Source organism: Glycine soja, chromosome 10 (assembly GCF_004193775.1).
Source record: "Glycine soja cultivar W05 chromosome 10, ASM419377v2, whole genome shotgun sequence".
Classification (NCBI taxonomy): Eukaryota; Viridiplantae; Streptophyta; class Magnoliopsida; order Fabales; family Fabaceae; genus Glycine; species Glycine soja.
The window spans coordinates 2,665,999-2,693,012 of NC_041011.1; the positions used below are offsets into that span (position 1 = coordinate 2,665,999).

Here is a 27,014-nt window from a genome sequence, read left to right on the forward strand (position 1 = left end):
AAAAACAGTGGTCGAAAATATTATAGTAACTCGTTTATTTGCGAGTGTTAAAGAATGTAGGGTACTTACAAGTTACAAGTTCTGACCCATTTTTACAAGGTATAAAAAAGATATTTATAGAATACAAATTCTAATTAGTAATAACTATTGCAAATTTTTAACAGATCTTCATATTGAATGATTTTTGTCTCAAATCTTATGGTTGACGACTGTCTGGCTTGATGCTCCAAATCTTCACATTTCCAGTAGTTTTATCAAAATAAAACATCATTTCGACACTTGAAATAATGTATTTTTTTTTTTCTGACGAAGCAAAACTCACATCACTTTGACACCTCAATAGCATAGAATTTTGATGCTTTCACTAAAATGTGAGGACAAAATTAATTTGCCTCCTAAAAACTAAAGATCTAAGCTTGCATTTGTAATATCTAAGAATAGTGTCAAGCTGAGACCGTGCCAAGCAGGTCCTTTAATTAAACCCGTCCACAATAGATTTGGAATCCATCTCGATAAGCACCCAGTGATCCCTAAATTCACTCAGCCAAGCAATAAAATGGAAGAGGGCTAAAGTTTCTGCCTCTTCCGGAAGAATATTTCCAAAATAATGTGGACATTAACACCAACACATTTCGTCAATTGGCTCTTCAATTATTATTCTTGATCCTTGCTTCTACTTTTTTTTTGCACTCATTGCTTCTATTGTTACTTCTTTTCATTGCCATCCTTACTTTGTTGCTACTTTATTTTGTGGTATTCTTATTTTTCTCACATTATTTCTTTGTGTGGTCAGGTTACTTTATTCTCAGTGCCTTAATTTCAATAGTTTTATTCTCTTGGGTGAACTCTTAGAAGGTTTGTTTCCTATTATTGTTTCTCTTTCGTCCTAATCTTATCATTTGTTGGATTTTTCTTAAGTGTTTATCTCTTTTTTTATTGTTGCTACTTCTCTTTTGGAATTCCTTGCTTGTGTTGTCTTTTTTTTGTCCTTAAATTATTTTTTTTTCTGGTGCTCTAACTCTTCTTCTTTTGGATTTTTCCTCTTATTTCTTCTATTCTTCTTTTGTCTTATTATCATTTTCTTGGCTTGATTAATTTTTTTATCTCATGATGTTTGAAGTGAATGACACAATTTTTTATCACTACATCCACATGGTCATTTGAATATTTGGTACAAAATATAGTATTAATATAAATTTTATGCGAAAATAATTTAAAATTTATTATATTTTATAATCTTATATATTATCTTTTAGAATACAATATATAAGATTATATTCTATTTTTGCATAAATTAAAATATATATACTTATATAAGTTTTATTTTTATTTTATATATTATATTTTTATAATCTTATGTATTTTTATCACGTTAGTCAAAACTTATTTTATATCGTAAATATATAATATAAATTTTATTATGTATATTATTTTATATAAATTATAATTTCATAAAATGACAGTATTTATTTATCTCTTAAAATATTTATATATGTGATTTAATGATAACATTTTGTTTACCTATATTAAGATATTCTTATTATTTACTATAATAATATTTTTTTATATTTAACTTTATTTAATCAGGTACATAATTTTTTTAAGAATGAAATTATATAGTAAAGATATGTAATTAAATAAAATAACATTATTTTCTATTTTTAAAAATATTTATGTATGTGATTTATTGATATAATTTTTTTTTATCTATATTACAACAAATAACATGAATATCTTAATATAGATAAAAAAAATGTTGTCACTAAATCATAAATATTATTTTAAAAGAAATATAATATATAAAATAAAAATAAAACTTAAATAATATACATATTTTAATTTATGTGAAAATAGAATTTAATCTTATATATTATATTTCAAAAGATAATATATAAGATTATAAAAATATAATAAATTAAAAAAAATTTGGATTTTAAATTATTTTCACATAAAACTTATATTAATACTATATTTTACACCAAATATTCAAATGAGGGTGTAGTGATAAAAAAACATTTTTCTTACTTTAAAGATCACCGTTCTAATTTTTTTTTAAGTAATTTTTTAAGTTTTTATTTTTTAAGAAAATATTAATTAACTTTATAGTTTTTAAAATTTAACCGGTTAAAACCAAGATTAAGATAAATAGGCAAATTAGAAGAACCAATTTTACAATTAAGCCAATATTTTTTGTGTGGATAAAATCTTTTTGGCCTCTTTCGATATGCATTCAATTAAGAATAACCTGTCATCTAAAAAGATATATAGACGACAATTGACAAATGTGCATATATGCAATTTCTTAAGGGGGGGAAAATTAGAACACATTGACATATGCACAAACCATGGAGAACGTCCGAATTCCACATTGAAAAGCAATGAATATATTGCCACTGAAAAGTAAAACTGAACCTTGTTGGGAGGCCATGCTGCAAAGTACAAACATATATATGGAGAGAGGATCAATACCCCCAGCATCGGATAGTGGTAGCCATCGTTGAAGCACAAATGTTCCTATCTTACAGCTTAAGTGAGTCAAACAAGTTTAGGTTATTTGGATTTTATATTTATTTATTTTTTTATGTAAAAGGAGACGTTAACACGGTTCAAATAAGTTAACACGATACGTATATTTATACCCACTTTTTTAGAATAAAGATGTGTATAAGTATAATCCAGCAAATTAGGCAACAAAAGCTACACGGACTAATAATCATCATGGAAATTTCAGTTTCCACTTTCCAGGACTAAACCCAAGACGTCAAAAAAAAAAAAGAAGCCTAACATTCTTATTAGATGGTTAAATCCGTTAATTAATATATATAAGATACTATTATTTATACGTACATTCGCGTGTGACATGAATCCATTGATTAACCTTTCTTCTCATCCACTTCATGATCATAATTAATGAACAAACGAGCTTCAATTGTAATTAAGACATGGTGCAACTTGACGTGCAAATGTTTTGTCACATGTGATGTGGAGGACAGCAGGTCCCAAAGACGAAAACTACAACGCCGTGGCAAAGGCAAAAGAAAACAGGAAATTATCATTAACAAGGGAAAGGAGAACCAACAATAATTTGTGTACCAAATTAAAAATAAAATGTCATATCACACAAATACAAAAATCTAGTACATTCCAGAATATTATAGAACTTGTATCTGATACAGCCATCTTATCTAATTTTACTCGTCATTAATTTAGGACCTTGACCTGTTGTAGCTTCTCGATCGTGACGAGTTATTCTTATCGTTTTAAGATTAAAGAAATTCAAGTTGCATGTAGTAGTTGTGGGTGGGTCTGGGAACCCAAAGCAAGATGCTTCTAGTTCTTAGTATAATATTTCAATATGCTGACTATTTCACTCACATCCGGGAGTATGGACTGCATGCACTAAGCACTATGATGCCCACTTGCACACTCTTCACCCACAAATAAATGGTTACAATTGCCTCGGCTGAGTTTTGTTTACACTTTTTAGCTGTGTGATCTTAAAATATCTGACTTGAGCTCATTATATATTGCGTATAGAATTGTACGGAAATACTGTTATATGTTTTTCGTCTCATGAAATCATGAATTAGTTTTCCTCCTACCAATCAGGCATGTAGCCACAAGTCCACAACCAACTATCAAATATTAATATTCTTTTTCTAATTATGATATTAATATTGATTGATAAAAAATAATCTTTATCAAGACCATGAATAAACATGACATAGATATACTCTTACCAACATAATTTATTCATTCTAAAATCAGTGTGACAACCAAATCCAAATCCCTCCATGCTTGCTTCTATAGCTTCCAGAATTTTCCAAACCAATGGCCCACCCACTCTTGCTATCCCATCATGGCATCATCCAATTGCTTCACGAGGAAGGGGCCAAAAACAAAGTGAATGTGCTTCCAAGAAATCGAGAACTTTCTAATCAATTATTTTTTATCCCTATACTCCAAAATTTTCTCCTATAGATATAATCCCCCTAAGGCCCTTCACTTCACAGTTCAGTTAATGTTGCTTGGTGGATTTGGGCACGAGAGACAACCAACTCTTTCTAACGACATAAACGACTTTCCTTCTCGCAATTTCTTATCCGGAAAAAATAAACTTCAATTATTCACCTTTTTTCTTCATGTTCGTTCATGATCTTTCTCTTCAGCCTCGTTTTGATTATGCCGTAGTGTTTCTCCTTTCTATAATCTTCACACTTTTTCTCCCTTCTTCTTCCCTCCCCATTCATGCTTCCCTTTTAATACTGTTCAATTTCCTACTCTATGCTGTCCAATTTGGTTATGTGCTAGCTAGTTTCCTCACTGAATTAATCACGCTGCAATAAAGTTACCAATCTACATTAGAAGCAAAAATAACAAAATTCACGTATCATTGCCACAAACCCATCAAGTTAATCTAAAAAAATATTCAAGAATGAATTATATGTATCAAGTGAAAGAAGAATACTTAGAATCATCACCATCATCATCATATCAATTAGGTGGTGAATTTCCAGCAAAGCCAATTGAAGGACTTCATGACACGGGACCCCCGCCATTCCTGACCAAAACTTTTGATGTTGTGGATGATCCTGTTACCAATCATGTAGTTTCTTGGAGCAGAGATGGCACAAGCTTTGTGGTTTGGGATCCAAATACCTTCTCTACAAGTCTTCTTCCCAGATACTTCAAGCACAACAATTTCTCAAGCTTTGTCAGGCAACTAAACACTTATGTATGTATTATCTTATCACAATCTTTTCAATTCAATTAATTTTCCTTCAATATTTAATGTCTATGTTTTTTTCAATCGGAAAATATTAGTTTTTGTTAGCAGAGGAGATTGAACTTACAACATTTTTCCTGTTTCCTTCTTCCTTAACCATCCAACCCACCTTATATCTTCCTTTTTAATGTCTATGTGCTTTAAGATTTTGCTTGTGAAGACAAATTAACAAAGAAACCAGTTCTATTTTCCCTTTGAATGACAATTAACCCCCTTCTGCTTGCTTTTGTAAATTTTTTGTTGTATCTTGAATAATTAAAGTTGTTTATTATTGCAATTACAATTCCAAATTATTCTTAGCTTGTTCAAATTTAATGTTTTGCATATTGATTGTGGTGTTCAATTTTCCAGGGTTTTAGAAAAATTGATCCAGACAAATGGGAGTTTGCAAATGAAGGATTCATCAGAGGGCACAGGCACTTGTTAAGAAACATAAGGAGAAGGAAGGCACCTTCCCAACTAACACAAGGTCACCACTGTGTTGAGGTTGGACGTTTTGACTTAGACAAGGAGATTGATCGTTTGAGGCATGACAAGCTGGTGTTGCTTATGGAGCTTGTGAATCTAAGAAAGCAGCAACAGAAAGCCAGAATGTACATTCAGGAGATGGAGCAAAGGTTACAAGGGACAGAAATCAAGCAGAAACAAATGATGGCATTCTTAGCTAGAGCTATAAAAAATCCAACCTTCATACACCAACTCCTTCAGAAAGAGAAGAGTAAGGAGCTTGAAGAAGCTTTCACCAAAAAGAGAAGGCAAATTGAGCAAGGAGCTAGAGGGTTTGGAGAATCAAGCAGTGTTAAAGTTGAGGCTTTAGAATTTGGAGATAGTGAATTTGGAATATCAGAGTTGGAAATGTTAGCTAGGGAAATGCAAGGTTTTGGAAAGGGAGGGATAGATCGGGAGGTAGGACCTGAGGCACTAGAATCACAAGAGAGGCTGGATAGAGTACTTGATGAAGAGTTTTGGGAAGAACTATTGTTTAGTGAGAAATTTGAGGGTCGATTAGATATTCCAACTGCTGAAGATAAAGATGAAGATGTTATCAAAGTGTTGGCCAATCAACTTGATCTTTTGGATTCAAGTCATTAAGTGCCCCACTGAATCATTTAACCCTTTCCATTCCGTTCACTACTAGGTTCAAGACTTCAAGACCTGCCAAAGTCAATTATAAAGGAGGCGCATATGGTGGAGTCATATTATATAATGCTATAATCTTTGGTGTTTATAATTCTAGCTAACTCTATTATATGTCCTTTTGTAGCACATGGTGAAACCCCGGATTCTCACTTCTCTCACTTCAATAGTTTGATGAGGTAGGTTGCTGCTGGTGCTTGGATAAGAGTATTTGGTAGTGATAGCGATCACTATATACGCCAAGGTTCAATTTTTTAAACCCCCTTCATGTACCTATGTATGTGTAGTTGATATGAATCTGTCAAGGTCTAATTATTTCAAAATATCAGTAGTGCTAATGCATCATATCAACCCAGATATGTTATTGATTGTTGTAGGTAATTTGTTTATTACCTCAATGAATGTAGAATGGACAAGAAGTAGCTGTTCTCGAACAATAGTAACTGAAGATCAAGAGCCACCTGGTGGTTAAGGTTGTCGGTTTGTTTTTTTATCCCCTCCTAAAATTTGTGTGTATATCCTTAGCCATTTGGTCAGAAACTAGAGAGAGAGAGACCACAGTGGACTCTTTTATGGATGATGTTACATTATAAGTACTATGTACTTAGGTTTCATTATTAGTCACCACATGTTAATGGCTCATTTCTCGTAAAAAAAAAAAATCATTTGCAGACTTCAAGATGAGTAGTGTGTGGTTATTAGCTTATTAACATTTGAGATTTCAAGCTTCAATGCCGGAAAAAACTATATCTCAAAAGTGCAGTTGGTTTTCGCACACATTCATGCAGTTATCAAAATATAATAAGATAGTTATGGAGTATTTTATTTCGGTAAATCGAATTTAAAGCATGCATTCGGTATCTGAACTTCTCGTCTTCATTTAATAGTCCGAAATTCTCTAACTGTGAATGTGTGAAAAGTCCAATTATAGCTATTTTTCCATTTAAAATTCCGTAATCACGTTGAATTGTGTTGAAAAGTGTACAAACGTTAAAACAAACACACATTGTGTCTGAGTCCAATTCATTAACAACTCAAATTAATAGCTAAATTAAATCTGCCACTAACATCTGCCGTATCACTATGCATAGCTAGATAGAAACCAGATTCGGTGCAATTTAACCTTCCACACATTCACACAGAAAATTGTAATCGTTGGACGAAATGCTTAGATGAGGATTCTGTGCAGTCAAGGAGAGAAAGAAAACCGGAATCTTAACTCAATTTTATTTTTCAACTTTTATAAAATTAATAAAATACTACAAGTATTTTAGTCTATATAATAAATAAGAGAATGTTAATTTTATATAACTAAAATTTATAATAAATAAATATTTTTAAATATATAAATTAAAATTATAATTAAAAATTTAATAAATGTATAGTTTTTAATATATAAATTATAATTTTTTATATATGATAAACAAAGTATATTGTGATACAAAATTATTTTTAACTATTGATAATTTTTTAAGAAAAAATGTTAATTTATAAATAAAATCTAAAACATTCTCACTGAATGAAAACTCCTACGATATTAATAAATACTCCTACGATATTAATGAAAACTCCTACGATATTAATAAATACTCCTACGATATTAATGAAAACTCCTACGATATTAATAAAAACACTCATTAGATATATTAATAAATATTTAGTTTCAAAAATATTGCTGAAAAAAATATTTCTGCTAGCTCATGTTATTGGGTACATCAAAGATTTCTTATTCTTCTGGACTCATGCAAAATTGAAGCACTTGTCGTCAGTCCTTTGTCAACAATGTTGGGTTATTGTTTCCTGCACTTTCCAAAATTGTTTTTTTTTTACTCCCCTTTTACCTTTTGCAATGACCAACCCGAAATGTAAAGTTATATTTGAGAAAGTACACCCTTTTTTACTTTTGAAATGACCAATTCAGAAGGTCAAAAAATCTTTCCAAAAAGAGTGCAGGAAACAACTTTAGAAATGCAGGAAAATTTCGGGCTTAGAATTCTATTTGTGCTCAGTTGTTTGGTTGTTCAGGCCTTTGAACTACATTTAAGTAATATTATCTTTTAGCTTTTCATGAAAAAACAAGGATGTTGAACTTTTTTTTTTCTAACGATAATATTGTTATAAAGTATTTTTTCTTGAAAGTCGTTATAATTTGTGTCAAATCATTATTTGTAGGCTGTTGAATTTGAAACACGAGTGACAAGTCAAGCCTTTTACGAAATAGGACATGCTTTCAGTTATTTGTGGTGCATCATCAAAATGTAGTTACCTAATAATATTTAAAAAAAAAAAAAACAGAAATCTGCCCGAGTATTGAATTATATATCTGTAAAACTTTGTAGCTAAACCTGCAACGTGGAATTCAATGGCCTCTCCCATTTCTAACTGTGACAAGCTGCTAATGTAAGAAACAGATGGAGCAACAGTCTTTAGTATTAAAATTGCGAACAAAAAGTGACAAAGAATATACCACAAACATTGATGGCCTTTGTGAAAACTAATTAATTTCTCAAAATGAAGTGACGTTAATTTCAAGATGGCTAACAATGCTAGTAATTTCAATTTCCTCCTTCTCAAGCACAATTTGCAGAGGTAACTTAATTCTGGTGTATCACAGGTGAGGGTGAGGTTGTTGTGCTGATGCAGAGTTGCAAAACCATACTATAGACTGTTATAGACATAGACTTTATTAGCCAACTATAGAGAAGGAACTAATTCTATTTAATTATATCAATTAGTTAGAGCTAGAGACCCTTGTAATTCATTGTTCAGTCCAGATAATCAGAATTGAATTCTAACTCAATTACTAGTCACATTATTTTAGGAGCCGATGTATCTCGGTGGCTTATGAGTCTACTATTTTTTTTTTATCTGCAAATATTAATTGTTAATTTGATAATTTTGTTAGCAAAAAATTCAAACTTGTTATCTATTCCTCTTTCATTTTATCCTTTACCAATCTTATATCTCCATTATTCTACTATCATTAATGACTAAACCATTTGGCAGAGGCTAAATCGTACTTCATTCAATTCATCAAAGTGCGAACGAATATTTTGTACTGTGATGACCGTCTCTGGAAGAAAATGATTGATCCTTACTCTGTCTTAAAAATTGAAAGCAACCAATCCTTGTGCATGTTGTTCCAAGCATTAACAAATTGGGGTTTTAGAACAACAAACAGCAACACAGCATGCATGAGTCATTTCCACTGCAGCGTTATTTGACAGATACTGTTCGCAATCATTCCTCCAACAATCATGGGCAACTACACTCCCTCATTCAAGCATGGATCTACCATTGTTCATAATCATATTTGTCTCCCTTCCTATTTTAATGATAATAAATATCCTGCATTCTCATGGAAATATAAATTATTTTCTATAATAATAATTGTTACTTATCTCTACTTCTTTCTTTTACAATTCTTCTTCCATTTTTATTTTTCAATTATTTAATTAAATAAATGTTAAAATTATCCAAAATTATTAAATATCAATCAAACATGTTCATGAAAATAGTATTCATAGTCACAAATACTCCCAATTTTTTTTATTTACAATCAGGGGTGGATTCATTTTTTTAAAATAAAATTATAAACTTTTAAAAAATACATAATTTCACAATAATAAAAGTTACTTTAATGCTTATAGTTTTCTTGATGACTGATATGTTGATGGATTTTCAGTGTCAATGTGACATTATCATTTAATGATGTTATTTAACCATAGGAATTAACAAAAATCTTTAAAGGAGTAAAATCAAAACAAAAAATTTAAATGATTAAAATTTTAAAAAAATCTCCTATTTTATAGAGACCAAAGATTATTTAAGCTTAAAATAATTAATGATCAGTTTCGCTTAAGGGCTTTTGCAAAAAAATATATATTTTTTTACGATACATATTTTTAATATAATTAAGTGAAATATTTATTTAGCACTTATGGTTAATTGGTTATTACATTTATTTGGTGGATGTAGAGTCCAAAGTTTTTCCTAATTTTATTCCAAATGCCTTTGGTAGAAAAGAACTTTGTTTGGACCTTCAAGTATCTAAAAGTTTATTACATAAATTATTTAACTCCTCTTCCAATTGAACAGTGTGAACGGGTAAATTCCAGTCACCCGACAAATATTATTGCCGTTTTGATCGTAAAGTTCAATTCTTTGAGTATGTTAAATAGTCAAGGATGTCATGCTAACTCAGGTCAATTCGTATGAAGCACAACTCGGGTCAAAAACATGGGATTATTTCATTCATTAAAACTACTTTTCTTTTTCCTTTGAATTTAAATTCAACCAATATGAGCCCACATGATGTTGAAAAAGATAGCAAAACCAAGTTAGTCACTCAAGTTTTATTCTCCATATTGGTTGTATAGGCATATTTTATTGTGACCTTCATTTCTTTTCTACTTTCAAATTTCCTTTTCGTGACCATCATTTTGCCCACATTTTACAGGACGTTGAGAAACGCCAGCCAACTTGGGACTGCTTGAGAATTAGGGACCCATAACCCGAATAGTCAATCATTTACACCAACAAGGCCTTCTATGAGGTTGGGAGGGCCTTGTATCTATCTATCCATAACCATTGACTAATTGGGCCTTGCAAATTTCCTAACTTAGGCTCTATAATGACAGTGAAGGAACGAAGATAACGCTTAAAATCGCCAACCCAAAACATATTTACAAGAAAAAAAAGGGATAAGCATTAAAGGAAGGGAAAGAAATAAATGAAGGCAATAACGGCAAGTTGGCAGGTTGTGTTTGTCAGGAAAGAGTTATTATATTTTTACAATTAAAAATTTTAAACTCCCAATCAATAACTCTCTCTTTTTTTTTTTTATCACACTACATCATCAATTAAACCAATCACTTGTCTCTCATCTTTTTCTTTCTCTCTCAAGTTTTTCACCTTAAATTAGGAAATTCTTTAACGTCTTCTATGAAATTTCTTGAATTAGATCTGTCCACTTACAGAAGTTATTCAAAATTTTATAAATAAAGAACAAATTCATTCAGGTGTATGTGTATGTATAAGGTGAAAAAAGTTAATTTTAACAATAAATTATATATATGATCAAAATTATTTCATTAAAATCTAATTTTGATATTGGGTTGTGTGATTAAAATTACTCCCCCTTAGGCCCTTACACTTTCACTTAATACATTTGTGAGTATCGATTTACAGAGTTTAGATGAACATTAAAAAACGTACATATGATGTAATTTTCATATCAAATCAAAGATGAACATATAAGCTACATAGAGTAGCTTCAAGGCTTTGAACTAAACATAAATCAAATACCTCTCCAAACCAAGCTTATACCTTGTCCATCGTCTCAAATATTATCCTTATTTTGGTCATGTTAATATAAGTGTTCCTTTTGTTTTGGACCATCCGACCATTGAGCATAACAAGCACTCACTCCTTTCAAGTCCTTAAGAGGCTTTGGATTGTCCGGCTGAGTAAATTGACTGATTATAATAATGGGTAAGACAATCATAATAAGACATTTGGGCTTCTAACCTTAGACTTGAAAACATTCTTCAACATAGAGTGATTTGGTCTTGAACATTTGACTCAATTATATCCAATAAATAAGGGTGATCTTACTTGACCGTCTTAGATTCACATCCACTCTATAATTTTATTAAGAATTCTAGAACTTTTGACTTTAGATCTTTTGAAATACAAATGTGAACACTAAAACCCACCGTGAGTCTCTAGCTAGTAAAACTCTTTTCGATGATCACACACTGCACCTACCACCTCATGGGAGAGTCGTATCTTTCTTTTTTTTTATAGTCGTGGTTCAATTTGTTGGGATCACTCCTTAATTGAAGAGGTTCCAGAAAATTCTAGAGTTTTCTAGAAAAGTGTAGAATTTTTTAAAACATCCTAGAGAACTCTAGAGTAGTGTAGAACTCTCTAAAAATTTATAAAAGGATGTGGAAACCTTTGAAATATTCTAGAGATTTGTAGAACCTTCTGAAACTTGATGGAAGAGTATGGAGAATATGGAAGGGAGTAGAGACTCCTAGAATGTGTGGAGCATTCTAGAGAATTAATCTTCATCATTCGTTGTGGAGGTGGAGTAATATAAATAAGGTTAGGAGCCTTCATTCCTAACCATCCAAGACAAGAGTGAATCCACTTCTTAGAGTGAGAAAGTTAGAAAGTTAGAGAGTCTCTTTGAGAGAGAAGATAAATAGCTTGGGAAGTCTCTATCCTCAAATTTGAGTAAACCACCATAGAGTGAGTCAATTTTGTAAACACGTCTTTGTAACCCTATTATCATTTTGTATAGTGGAAGAATCTCCATATTGAATATAATAGTATGCTCTCATTATTATCTTTAATTACTTACTAAGTGTTTATCTTAAACTTTACCAAGCGAAAAAGTTTGAGTTTTCCAACAAACTGATAATGGTATTTTTTTTTCAAAGGAAATTAAGGTAAATGATATAATTTTACTGCTAAATGAATTCATTAAATTACAAAATATATCCTTATTATCATTTATTATTTTTATGGAAGCCTTGGTGGGAACGTAAGGAGCTAGGTAGAAGTTTTCGTATGCGATGATGCGAGAATCTAGTAATAGAAGAACCCGTGAATAATGTCTGGCCCGCATGGAGATGAGGTATTCTTTTCCACTCATCATCAATAGTAATATGATGCATCTCTCTCTCTCTGTGCATGCAGAATATTTCAGAAGCACACGGTAACAGGAATATATTGTAAGAGAGAATTAGATCAAATTAGAAAACCAAGAAGCACTGAAACACTATAATGAGATTGTTATCATAACCCTCAAATGTGTGCATCAATCACTTAGAGAGGAAACAGAATATATATCTATTATTAACCGGTCGACTTGGGAAGATTCAATTCATACATGCGATATATGCTCTCATCATATAAAAACGTCATATTATTTGGAATCGTGCACCATTCATAAAGTAATTCTCAGTTACTCTTCAATATGTTATATGTATATGGCATGCATGTCCATACATGATTGAGTGTGCGCGGATCTAGGAATGCGTGTGTGGCTTTACTTTTCACTCTTTTTTTTCAACTGACCTTTTCCTAGCTACTTTCTTTTAATTTTAAGTAAAACTAAAACATACTAAGTGGATGTTCTTGGGATTGTGTTTGGTATATATAATGCACACAATTAATTAACCCTTTCAGTTTAAGGGAAAAACATACTGCGAGTCTTTTGTCCAAAGTGAATTACTTCAGCATATATGTAAATGTAATCCTCATATCTTCCTCAGAGAGACTAATTAATATTAATCGAGGCTAAATATATAAAGAACCTACATTGGATTCCAAACTAATTATAAATGTATACACGAAGAAAAAAACTGAAACTGGACGGCTGTAGTCACAAAGATCTAATTTCTGATGGGTCCCTATTTCATACACGCCTAAGGTTCATGGAATTGTTTTGCATGGCTGCTTCTATGGAAGTAGCCCACGCATGGCCCCTAAAGTTAGCGAATGCCAATGTTTATGCCCACAAAGACTATTTTGACCTTTAAGCCAATGCAAGTTTAAACACCAAACCTTAGCTGATTTTAATTAATGAAATGGCTAAAATGGACAATAAGTGTTTTCCTTCCGTAGCTTTAGATTTGGGTTTGGAATAAAGAGTGAGGAAAGAAGAAAAGAAGAAACCTTTGTAAATTCTATCTCCTTGGTGGGGTTTGTTAGAGCACTTTCTCTACAAACTAGGATGTAAGAGAATAACACTGAAAGATAGTGTGGCAGAAAATCCTCAAAACTATAATGGAGTAGAACAATTATTTGATATTACATTCCACGAACCCAATAATAAGCTTGAGGAAAGTATATATTACATCATCGATCGAGAGAACATGCTATTTTGATGAGTTATGAATTATTGTATATATCATAAAAAAGGTGTAAGACCATGAGAGCTTTAAAATAATATCTGAATATACTTACACGTACATTATATATATTAGTTCTTTTTTCATTGTCATACATTTTATATTATATTATATACGGGGTTTAAACTTTATGCTAAATCAACTTCTATTATTAATTTTACAAATCCATAAAATTGGCAGAAAAGCTACGTCATCTAGTTAACGAAGTTTTTTATGCTTCAAGGAATTTGAAATTCACTATATAAACAGGCCTGATCAATTGTCATTTGTTATTTAATTTCACGTAAACAAATTAATTAATTAAACAAAACGAATGCCTGTATTATTAGAGACTGACGTACGGGGGCAAGCATGGGCTTCACCCCCTCCTTTCCAAATACAATTAACATACATACATATACATATATATATATATATATATATATATATATATATTCAAAAAATATAATTATAATAATAGATTTTGTAAAAGATATGTATCAACAATTTGTTGTACTCAATCTTTCTTTTTTAAAAGTAAATATTAGATACACTTAAAAAAGATATTATTAACTTTTATAATTATTTTTTTTTATAACGTAGAACACTGCAAATTTTTCTTTTTGCCAATTGCTTCCCTTCTTCAAGTATACTATTGCTTTCTCATTTGTCAAATACTCGATTTTTCTCTGCTGCACATTTTTAAAAATATATATGGTGTTTAGAATATTTGAATTGTCTAATTCGTTTTGGTATTGATTTTTTCTGTTTTAAATGTCACGGCTTAAAAATCATTTTCAGTTATGAAGATTGTAAAGAATAGACTCAGTAATAAGATGAAGAATGAATTTTTAATTAATTGTTTGATTACATTGTTGAAAATTGTGATATCGATTTTATTATTAATGAATTTTATGATATAAAAAAAATGGGGTTACACTGACTAAAATAAAAGATATGTTACATTTAAATTGTTAATCAATTGTAGTTTAAATTTTAATTAATATTCATTATTAATTAATTTTTCAGTTCCTTTGCCTGACTTCTGGATTAGTCCCTTTGTATTATTATTAACTTATGCGAACTATGATATATAATGGCCAGATTATTACATGCACTGTTAACGTCAATCAGTGAATCAATCATGTTAGTTGTGGGGTTATCCTTCCCAACATATGCATGCCTTTCACAAGCTTTATCTAGCTTCTCCTTCTGCTATTATTTTTTTTATTAGCTTGAGCCAGTTGATGAGCAATGCCTCTATTTTAATATCATTCCGAGGACCTTTTGAGATTTGGGTGTTTATCACTTAACAAAAAGAAAAGCCAGAAAGTGCCATCAGATCCTCCCAAAAAGAAAACTAATATATAACACTTTTTTATACCTAGGAAAAAGATATATATATATATATATATATATATATATATATATATATATATAAACTATAAAATAAAATTATGTGATTAAAAATAATTATAGAAAATAATATAACCCTGTTAAAATAAAGATTTATTCCTTTATTAAAAAATAGAAAAGTAAAAGGGGAATAATTTTACCAGTACGTCAACAAGTTAGGATACTTCCTGGTCTTTGCCCGGTCACACCGTCATCCACATCCATCTTTTTCTCTCTGAAGACTTGGCCTTTTTTAGTCCCCTTGCCTTCTTTTTCAAACTAAATATTTTTTTTAGTTATTTTTTTTCTTAATATGTTTTACAATTTGCCATTATTCCTTCTTAATCTGCTACTGTCATTATCACCTTCTCTCTACAAATACCCAGTTATTTTGTTGAGGAAATTATTAATATCTTCAGTTTTTCAATGGTTGTTGGGTGGCAGCATATATAGTGGATTCTATTGTGATGAACATAATTCTACATAGATAAACACACACACATAGAGATTGGAAAGAGATGTGCATATCTAAAATAGTTGTTCAGAGTTAGCTCAGACAAACAATGATCCATAGCTTAGACAGTGACATGAAAAATAACCTACCATCATCATCATCTCCTCTCTTCACGAGATTAAATAATTATTTATTTTAGCTTTTTTCTATTATTATTATTTTTTCTTTTACCACAAAGCAAATGATGCCTTTTCTCTGTCTGTGTCTGTGCCACCAGTTCACTAGCTAGGTTCAGCATATAATTATTAGTCGTGTCCCGAGCTAGGATTTTTTGTTTTTGCATTTCTTTGGCTCTCCAAAGGTGCAAAAAGTAGCCATCACGAAACCAAGCTAATAAATATATAGCTACGGTTTGTTAACAAACAAACAAACCGAGACATTAGAATATCGTATCTTTGCTTTTCCTTCTCTTTCTCTTTTTTCCTCCAACTTGGAGTTTTTCTCTCTTCAAAGGCAATGTTCCCTGCAGTTATGTCCAATTCCAATTCCTGGTCCGAAGAGGCCACTGTCTCCTGTGGTACAAGAATCACTGGACTCAATCACGTTGTCACAACAACCATTTCTCCACAACAACCTCAAAAGATCAAGAAAAAGAGAAACCTCCCTGGAAACCCTGGTAATTAATTAACTTATTATCATTCATAAACTCTTTGGAGTTTAATTAGAACTTTAGATTATATATATATATATAATTAATATGTATGTAACATATTTATTTATATTCCTTCATTTGATTAAGTTGATCTAACTTAATTGATTAACACATGTGACTTGATATAAATCTCCTGACTTATGCTTTTATTTTTCACGGATTAAAAAGAAATTGTTCAATTGATGTGTAATTAATTATTGTGCTAGTTAGGTTAATTATTTTTCTAATTTAATTTTTGACATGTTTCAGACCCAGATGCTGAAGTGATTGCTTTGTCACCGAAGACTCTTCTAGCTACCAATAGATTTGTGTGTGAGATCTGCAACAAGGGTTTCCAGAGAGATCAGAACCTTCAGCTTCATAGGAGAGGGCATAACCTCCCATGGAAGCTGAAGCAAAGGAGCAACAAAGACGTGAAAAAGAAGGCATATGTTTGCCCTGAGCCTTCATGCGTTCACCACAACCCTTCAAGGGCTTTGGGGGACCTCACAGGAATTAAGAAACACTATTGCAGAAAACATGGAGAGAAGAAGTGGAAATGTGAAAAGTGCTCAAAGATCTATGCTGTTCAGTCAGATTGGAAAGCTCACTCCAAAACCTGTGGTACTAGAGAATATAGATGTGATTGTGGAACCCTTTTTTCCAGGTATATTATCTTAGCAATTTTAATATGTGCTAATATATTACTTGATTTATGTCAATTCTAGTTTATATATCAAAAGGGTTTCTCTTGATTTTTTTCTCAGTGGATAATTTGTTCTTGCATTAGAACGGTAAGCTCGATTTCGCCCTGGAATTTACCTTGTGCTTTAAATGTTCAAGTGTTATGGCAGGTTGCATGAAAGTGGACACAGCTAATATATATATACAAGTGTCAATTTGCAAGAGTGACTGAAACTTTACCTGTTTTTGAATCCTAAAACTGCCAAATGAATGTGCGGCAATTAACAACAAAAACATAAGACACAATCCACACATCTTTTGTTTTTATATGTCTAAAATTCTACTGTTTTATCTGTGACTCAATAGCATTTTTTTTTAACCTCATGATGCATGCACATGCATGTCAGCACATGAAGGGTATGATATGTACCATTTTTACATTATGTCCAAAAAAATTTGAAGTCTTCAATTCATAGGGTTTTAGGCTATACAAAAATTTCAAGGGTGTCAGAGAGTGCTCAATTGTTCTCTAGACTTCTACTCGCTCTATTATATATGCACATATGTGCGTATATGGAGTGGCTGCAGTCTCTATGAAAATGATGGAGATCTATTTTTGTCTACTGAAAAGTAAAAGAAGTATAATTAATATTGTTCTAAAATTTGTGATGATTTCTTACTTTTTTTCTTAAATTTTATTTTATTTAGCCATTTTTCTGTGAACTTTCATCATTGTGAAATCTGATAAATCTGCAAAAAAATCTGATATGCTAAGTTGCTTTCCTATACCATCATCAGTGGATACATGGGGTTCATTTCCATTTCATGGATCTTTGAGACGTGCATGAGCTCTAGTTTCCCAAGACTTCCGCCATCATGACGACATTGCCGATAATCTATCCACATTTTCAGTCAATATACATAAAATTTTGGACAATATTTAGATATTTTCGAATTAAAATGTATTATTACATTTTGCTTTAATAATTAAAATTGAAGGTAAGTATCAAAATAAGATTTCAATTTTAATTAAAAAATACTACTAACATTATTTAAGTCTTTTCCAATAATTTTTTTTATCTGCATGCATAAAGCACAAGGTCATCATATATATCCATCAATTGTCATTCATTTCTTTTCCTCTCTCCTACTTTAAATTTGACCCTGTGACATAATTCATGTCCCATGAGTTCCAAGCCTTTTACACTTCAATCCGTGTATGGACTATTACCCCCTCTCCCATGCATGATTTCCCCCACCTTTTTGCAAACGGGGCACATCCTACAAGGACGACGTAATAAGTCCTCCTTCGGTTTTGCAAACTTCACATTTACATCCATGATGAACACTTCATAGTTTCCGAAACTCAGACAACACCCCCCCAAAAAAATTTAAACAAATAATTAATAAAACCCTTTTAAAGGTTTTGTTAATATTACTACCTTATTTTTTATTATATTTAACTTATATATTACTAATGTAACGAATGCTTTATCTTTTGATAAAAAAAAATATTTTTAGTTGTTCAAAATTATTAATAAAATTCTTTTTTTAATATAAGCACATATAAAATAGGAGGTAATTGGTATTTTTTTATAAAAAATATTAATTTATTAGTTTTGTTAGAAATATTAGTTAAAACATTGAAAGTCACGGTCTCTCGTTTTTTCTTTTCTCAGTTCACTATTGTTAATTTTTGTCTTTTTATAACTTTATTAGTTTTTTTTTTCTAATGCCCTAATATACATGTAGGAATATTTCTAGCCTTGTCTTGTGCAGTGCTGGTTATTTGTATTATTTGTGTGAAAACTGCAGGAAGGACAGCTTCATAACTCACAGAGCATTCTGTGATGCATTGGCTGAAGAAAGTGCAAGACTCTCAGCAAACCAATTAGCCACCAACACCACCACAAATCCATTAGTTCACTCCCTCTTCCTTCTCCCAACCCAACAACGCAACAACAATAACAACATCAACTTCATCAATCCCTGGGACCCAAACCCTAACCCTAGCAACCTCACCACTCTCCACAATAACAACATCAAACCTGAATCTCACAACTTCCACATCCCCAACACCAGCACCAACAACAACAACAACATTTCCTCTTCATTACTTCATCATCATCAGCAACCCAACAAGAGAATAATAACCTCACCCTACCGTGACCTCCACGTGAGAACACAACCCCACTCCAACGCTGCCACGTCAGCACACCTCTCAGCCACTGCGCTGCTGCAGAAGGCCGCGACCGTCGGTGCCGCCGCCATCACGGGCCCCACTCTCATGACTCAGCTCAGCATGGCGGAGTTAGGAGCCGTGTCAACTCAGCTCGACTCGGTGCCGATGACGGTGCCGCTGCCGCCCGATCAACGCTACATGAACATGAGAGGCCTCAAGAATAATAACAATGACGGTCTCACGAGGGACTTTCTCGGTCTCACCAACGGCAGCGCGGTGGACGTTAGCATCGACGTCAAGGATATGCTAACGTTCACCGCGGGGAGCATAGAGTACAACCATCGCCACCAGCAACAACAATCCTACGAGCACCATCACAGTCATAATAACTTGCTTTTCAAGCCCCAACAAGGTTTTGGATTCCTTGGGACAACCACTGGCCCCGAATCCTGGGGAAATTGTGAGTAAATACCCTTTTTTGTCTATCAATTTGTAAGCATCGATCACTCCAAAATTTACAATATATTTACCGTAATCCTTAATTTTGCAAGAGTTCATTTTTTTAAGAATAAGAAATGTTAGTAGCACATTCTTTTAACACACTTTTTTAAAATACAATTAGAAATTACATATTTGAAGAAAGTGTGTTAAAAAATATGTTTCTAACACTTTGATGATAAAATAGGTTTGTGTTGAAAATGGCCTTGAAAATATTAAGGATTAAAGTAAAACATTTGTAATTGAAGTTACTAAAGTGATTGATACTTACATTTTGAAGGATCAATATGTTGGGTGGGATTACTAGAAAATTGTTAACTCAAAGAAGACAGTGATTCCAAAACTAAGAGGGAAGAATGGGAAACTCAATTTGCCTCATCTCGTACCCTTGCACGAACTTGTATTTTTATTTTACTCCTTTAGATTACTACAATGCTTTGTTTGAGCCTAGCTCGTTGATGAATTAATCATTAAAACGTGTTTTAGTTTTGTCACGATTTTCTTTTTCCTCTGTAAGTCCTTGTGTCATTGTTGTCTTAACGTACAACTCTTGTTTCTTTTTAGTTTCTGTTATAAAAGTATACGTACATTAAATGCTAATTAATTAGTTAGGTGTTTTTTTAGGGAAATTAGTTAGGTGTTATGAATTTCTATTTGTACAAGTGAGCATTGATGTAAGTATAGAATTTTTCTCTTGAATATCTGAGGAAGATTGTGACTCCATGTGTATTGCACAATGGAGTTGAGAAGAGCGACGAGGGAGGCCTTTCTTGTCAGTGTGCAAACAGAGAAAATGTCACATGCAAGGTTATAATGATTGTTCCTTTTGTTTTGATCACTACCCATGTCCTATCTTTGTCTTTGACAGCTTTTGATGCGGTGCTACACAGCTTGCTACTAGCGAAAATTGTTGTGTTTGATATTTTCTTCTTTTATTCCCAATTGAAATGTGTATTAATTAGTAAAATTTTCAGATCCACGGTGGTCTAATTAATAACTTTATACAAAGAAGCTCATGTTAGGACATGAGTACAATATCCATTTAATTACTGGTTCAATATTGAGTGAGAGTGAAAACTAATGTAAGTAATGCAATCTGATTTGATGATGCATTTGCCAGCAGTTATTTGATATTTAAAGAAACAAAAGTAAAACATTTAAAGAAAAGTATTTATTTCATCAAATATATAAAACTATTTAAGATTAATCTTTATAATTAATTAAAAATATTTATTCAGACATATTCAATGTTTCTTAATGTTGTTAGTGCATTCATTAGCAATTATTAAAAAGAAAAAGAAAAAGAACTTACAAGTGATAGTACAAAGTTAATTTCGTATATGCCACATTCAGATAGATGTTACTATATGCGTGATATACTGTATGATTTTTAATTAAAATGTGATCCTCTCTATTAATTTAATTTAAATCAGCAGATCCATGGTAGGCTCCTTACCATGCAACTCTGAGAGAAAACACAGACATATGGCTCCTTCTGATACTTGCCCGCGCTGTAGCACCCAAGCTGAATCTATCATGCATACCCTGCATGACTGTGTTGAAGTAAGGGAGTTTTAGTCCACTTATATTCCGTCGAGTCAATGGGCTAAGTTTTTCTCTCTTGGCATGCATGGCTGGATACATTTCAACTTTCTACCAAAGATATTCACACTAATAGTGCTGATTGGTCATCTTTCTTCGGGGTGGTGGTTTACTATATTTGGAGTAATAGAAATAAATTGGTCTTCTCTAACCAATCTGAACTTCATTCTGGTTTGCATTATCAAGTGATGGTGCAGGTCAATCTCATTTTCAAATATTCTATTAATCCACCTCTCTCACAATGGCAGTGCTGCTTGTGGGGGCATCATTAGGGACCACAATGGTAGTGTGGTTCAGTGTTTCGTTTCAAAATTAATTTTGAGATGGATTCTATGGTTGTTGTTCAGATTGTTCAGACAGGTCAATTTCGCTCCCAGTTCTTGGTTTCTCTGGTAAGGGATATTAGGAAGCTGCTGATGCTAGGGGAGTTTCTTTCTTGCGCATGTCAGCGCCTTAGTGTTTCTTTATTTCCTCTCATAATAAAAAAAAATAAAATAAATCACCAGTTTAAAGCACTTTTCCATAACCTTTTCATATATAAGAGTTTAATTTTGATATATTATTAATATAAATACGTTGTTAATCTATAACCCCATTTAATTGGTACGTATCCATTTTTTTTTACATTTTTATCTTCAATTATTAGAAATTACTACATTATTTTATTTAAACTTCCAACTGCTGTTATATTTTTTTAAAACAAATCACTACAAAAAAAAAAACATTTAGTTAACTTTCAAGTCCAGTCCAAGCATGAAATGTCTATTTTGCACTAGTTAATTATAATACGGATCAAAATATGATAATTAATTACATTCTCAACGTATTTTAATTAAATTTTATACTTTTCTTTAAAAGATTTACTCCCAAAACATTCCCACCTACTTTAAGCTTTTAAATAGCATTAGTTAGGGTAAGGATATAAAAACTGCGTTGTTTTGCTTATATTCAATAACTAGTTGAGATGAACTATCCAATTACTAAATGTACTCAACTTATGTTACCCTATTTCTTTCATACACACACCAGTCGATCGACTACGGTAGATCAAAGAGTTGGGACTTTAATGACATTAGAATGTGAATATAATGTAGTTATTACCAATTATATATGCGCTAATTAAGGCTTTAGATCATATATAAACTGCAGATTGCTGTCAAATATTCTTGAATTTCATAAAAGCCACGGTAATTACTTATATAGTCATAGTTGTATGCCGTTCAAAAAAAAAAATAGTCATAGGTGTTGTACGCATGACTGGAGATGCACTTCATGCCGATAATATTAGGAGAAATAGTCGCTAAATGTGTATAGTTCTGTATGTATACGTGTTTCTAGATTACAGATAAATAAATAAATGATACGATCTTCTATGAATTTAAAATGATTTAGTGAGTGAAAATTAACTATATCAAAAACTGTACGAGAGGAACAAACTCTATGCAAAACTTGTAGAGACATGATTCTCAATTTTTTTTTCGAATAGGATGTATATAAATATTCCAAATTTTTAAGATGAAGTATAAGCGTAGGTTTTATCACGTAAATGAGGCGATCACATGTCGGCAAGGGGTTTTAGCTCACAAACATGCAAGTTTTAAAATGACTGAAATACCCTTTCTGCAACCCGCGTTGATGTTGAAGAGAGAGTGAGAGATGCTTTAGGGTTAGAAATTACTAGCATTATTCATACACCCAACATATATATAGTAAACATGTCAAATACCGAAGAAAAAAAACCCACCTTGTTGATATAAAGTCCCCTCTATAATTGGTCGAATTAATTACTATATATAATCTAAATTAGTGCAAAAAAAAAAATCTTTGTGATAGTGGAACTTGTCTTGCAGTTTGAACATTATTTGTATATAGCGAATGATGCAGATTGTGAAGCTATTAGAAGTGACGCCATTTTTGGATTTAGCAGCTAAATGCCAAAGTCCTCATTGTCGCTAGCTTTTGTCTCTAATGGTGCCATGCAAGACTTGGCTCCAAAAGGGTCAAGTAGGACATCATTATTTTAAGTTAAACTTAACTAAGGAATTTTCGTGAATGATTCAATGATATTCAAGACCAAGACAGCTCAGCTCTGCTTTTTTGTGAATTCCAAATCGTAGCCAGTGAGTCAATGAGATCACTGAGTAATTGTAATTACTATCATAAGATCTATGTGGGTCCCATTCATGAGCAAATTAATTTACGTACAGGTGAAAAAGGTGCAAAGATATTAAAGCCTTCAAAGCTAACAATTCCGAACAGACAAGTCAAGAAATAAAGCATTTACACATACATGCATATGTATACATTCATAGCAAAATTCATTTATTTTTTTCATTCCATTTCGGACTAAGATTGCAAATTCCTAAACCAACTAGGATTTGGCAACTTTGGGGGATGTTGAGGCTTGCCTAGAGCATTAACCAAATTCCAAGAAATTCTTTTTTCTCGACACTTTTTCTTTTGAGGGATGAAGGGTGCAAAACGGATATGGTTTTGAAGAAATGGAGCCTTTTCTAAAGAGATCGACGCTCCAAAACATGCAAACTACTAGTAGCTTATAAGCGTGAGTGAAAAGGAAAAATAAACTTACGGTGTATGTATATTTGTGCAGAGTGTTATGGTGGTCCGGAACATGTAGGTGGTAATCAATTAAAAGGAAAAGAGAAAAAGAAGAGCATACAGAAAATAAAGGAAAAGAGAAAAGGAAAAAAAAAATAATGTCAACGGTTATGAAAAAAATGCTTGATGCACCTTTGAAAGTTTGAATTGCAATACTTGGCCTTCTTTTCAGTCTATCCTTTATCAACTTTTGTGCCGCACACAAACCGTAGGCTTTGGTTGGCTATATCCACAAATGCAATTCAACATCAGCTAAGAAATGTGTACTCTAAATATTTATCATGCTTTTGCATGAACCATCAATTTGTCAACTTTAATTTAGTTTAACTATGATTCTAAACACGACCAAACATGATAACTGATAAATCCCCGCGTATACAAAGAAAAGAAGTTTAGAAATTGGTTGTTCATAATTTTTCAAAAAGGATTTCTCTCTTTTAAAATGAAAAATATATTTTAAAAGTAACATATATATATAATTATAATTATTTAATTTGTTTGATATACGCACACACACTTTACAATTTGCATTTTTTATTCTAAGTATATCGCCAATGCAAGAATTCAATTTTGGATTCTCGATTTTCTTTTAATATAGGTACTTTAGTGTCACATAAAATTTAAAAACATTCATTAATTTTCATTCCAATGGCAATATCATACTTGAGCTCTTAGTGAGTCTCATTTTATCTCTCCACTCGCATAGAAACCGTTATTTTGACTTAGAATTTTTTTTTAAGGCAACCTTACTTGTATTATTATATAATAGCTTATGTAAGCAACAACTCTTCTATAAGAAACTATGATTCATTTGCTTGAATTCTTCAGAATTCATTTTTTCAAGGAATTTAAAAGGATTCATGATAAAATAATTTGTTTGGATAAAATATTTGAAAAGAGATTTAATTTTTAGTATTTTTATGAATCATTTTGATTAACTAAAACAGTGTGATTTCAAATTCTCTCAAAAAATAAAGAATTTGAAATTCTTTTTTCGAAGATACTCATTCTAACTCACGTTCTTGCTCGCGACTTTTTCTCATTAAACACTCACAACTACGGGTGACCAAAGTTTTTATAGCCAACATCGACATAAGTTGTTTTTCACTAACGTTGCCCGAGATTTTTTCGGTCAGAATTTTTTTGTATGATGTCAACCAAAGCTATTTTTTGCCGATGTTAGCTAAGATTTTTTTTAGATGATGTTGGTTAGGGTTATTTTCTCACTCATGGAAATTTTTTGTTGAGGTCGACCAAGGATTTTTTTTGTCATTGTCATCCAGGTTTTTTCAGTTGATGTTGACCAATGATTTTTTGGTCGACGTTGGCTAGATTTTTTTGACCGACGTCAGTCATGGCTAACTTTTGAGTAGACACCTGCTATGGTTTTTCAGTCAACGTCAGTTAGGTTTTTCCAACCAATATCAGCCAAAATTATTTTTTAGCCAATATTAGCTAGGGTTATTTTTCAGCCGATGTTAACTAGGGTGTTTTGGCTAATGTCAACTAGATTTTCTTAGTCGACATTGGATTTTTTTTTGCTGACATCAACTAGGTTTTTTTGACTGACATCAACCAGAGCTATTTCTTAACCATATTAGCTAGGTTTTTTTGTTGATGTTGGCTATGATTTTTTCTACTAACACCAACTAGGTATTTTTGACCGACATCGGACATGACTATTTTTAGTCGACATCGATTAGGTTCTTACAGTCGATATTCACTAGAGTTTTTTTGATCAATATCAGTCAGAACTATTTTTTAGCCAACATCAGCTAAGACTATTTTATAGCCGATGTTGGATAGGATTTTTTGTCTGACATTAGTCAGGGCTATTTTTTAGCTAATTTCGACTAAAGATTTTTCGGCCGACATCTGGTAGGTTTTATTAGTCGACATCGACCAAGCTATATTTTAGTTGATGTTGGATAATTTTTTTGTCAACGTCTGTTAGGATTTTTTAGGCCGATGTTGGCTAAAAATAGTCTTGGTCAATGTCGTTCAAAAAGACCCTAGTCGGTGCGGCCAAACAAACCCTAACCAACGTTGATAAAAAAAAAACCTAGCCAACATCTGCTAAAAATAGACTCAACCAATGTTAGCTGAAAAATATTCCCGACTGACATCAGTTGACAAATATTCTCAGCATACTTTGACAAAAAAAACACCCTATTTGATGTTAACCAAAAAATAGTCTTGGCTGATGTCGATTTAAAAACATCATTGGTTGTGCTCAGACAAAATAACACTAGTTAAAATTATCAATATTTTATATTTTTAAATTATTTAAAATTGAAAATATTTTTTAATTAATATTTTAAAATTAGATTGTGTTTGTTTTCTATAAAGTTTAATATTAAAATTTTATATATTTAAAATATAAAATTAAAATTTTACATATGAAGAAAATTAAATTGTCCTATCCAAACAAAGAATTTAAAATTAAAAATATTTGAATTGATTTATTCAAACAAAACATTTTAAAAATAAAAAAAATTAAAATCAAAACAATTTAAATTTTAAACATTTTGAATTCTTTGAAATTTCTGATCCAAAGTAAAGGATTCCCGTTGTGTGCTAACTAGTTATTCTTTTGGCTATCTATACCGTAAGTAATCTATAGTTAATATTATGATATTATAATTTGACACACGTTCCATGGTGAGCATATATACAAGGTAACAAAAGGAATGAAGAAAGTTCCTAGTCACTAAAACTCAGTAAATTTCACTGCAAGAGCACGGAAGGGAAAAGAACATGGGGATTAACAAAAGGAGGTGGTGTCGGTTTTATGGTTTATTTAGGTGTGGGTGTTATGGTATATCCAAGCTTTTAGAAAGTATATTCACTAGTTGCAGGGTTAAGGTACAATTCATCCCATTTGCCTACTTAAAGACACTCCCTCTTTTCATGTCCCTCTGTGCAGTAAAAGGAGAAAAACCAAAAGCATCTTCTATTCCCTCCTCTTTATCTCTCAACATTTCACATACTTGCATATGTCATCTTCCACCACGGAATCTCATCTCAACATCCCTTCTTTTTTTCATCTTTTTCTTCGCCAC

The 27,014-nt window shown here is 31.7% G+C and overlaps 2 protein-coding genes across 8 annotated transcripts; both read left to right on the plus strand.

The window, feature by feature from the left end:
* The first annotated feature begins 3,928 nt into the window (after nt 1-3,928).
* On the plus strand, nt 3,929-6,602 carry LOC114370265 (heat stress transcription factor A-7a-like). 7 transcript variants are annotated; one of them, XR_003657804.1, is made up of 4 exons: nt 3,929-4,735; nt 5,138-5,974; nt 6,051-6,167; nt 6,301-6,602. XR_003657804.1 is itself a non-coding variant. In XM_028327564.1 (2 exons), the coding sequence occupies exons 1-2, from the start codon at nt 4,436-4,438 to the stop codon at nt 5,876-5,878; spliced, it is 1,041 nt and encodes a 346-aa protein (XP_028183365.1). In that variant the 5' UTR covers nt 3,929-4,435; the 3' UTR covers nt 5,879-6,602. The 7 variants fall into 7 exon arrangements, 1 of the variants encoding a protein (XP_028183365.1); XR_003657806.1 differs by having other exon boundaries at nt 6,331-6,602; XR_003657807.1 differs by having other exon boundaries at nt 6,051-6,102; nt 6,331-6,602.
* Nucleotides 6,603-15,723: 9,121 nt separating this feature from the next.
* LOC114370643 (protein indeterminate-domain 12-like) lies at nt 15,724-20,335 on the plus strand. Its single transcript, XM_028328034.1, has 3 exons — nt 15,724-16,352; nt 16,638-17,034; nt 18,867-20,335. The coding sequence occupies exons 1-3, from the start codon at nt 16,193-16,195 to the stop codon at nt 19,699-19,701; spliced, it is 1,392 nt and encodes a 463-aa protein (XP_028183835.1). The 5' UTR covers nt 15,724-16,192; the 3' UTR covers nt 19,702-20,335.
* The last annotated feature ends 6,679 nt before the right edge of the window (nt 20,336-27,014 follow it).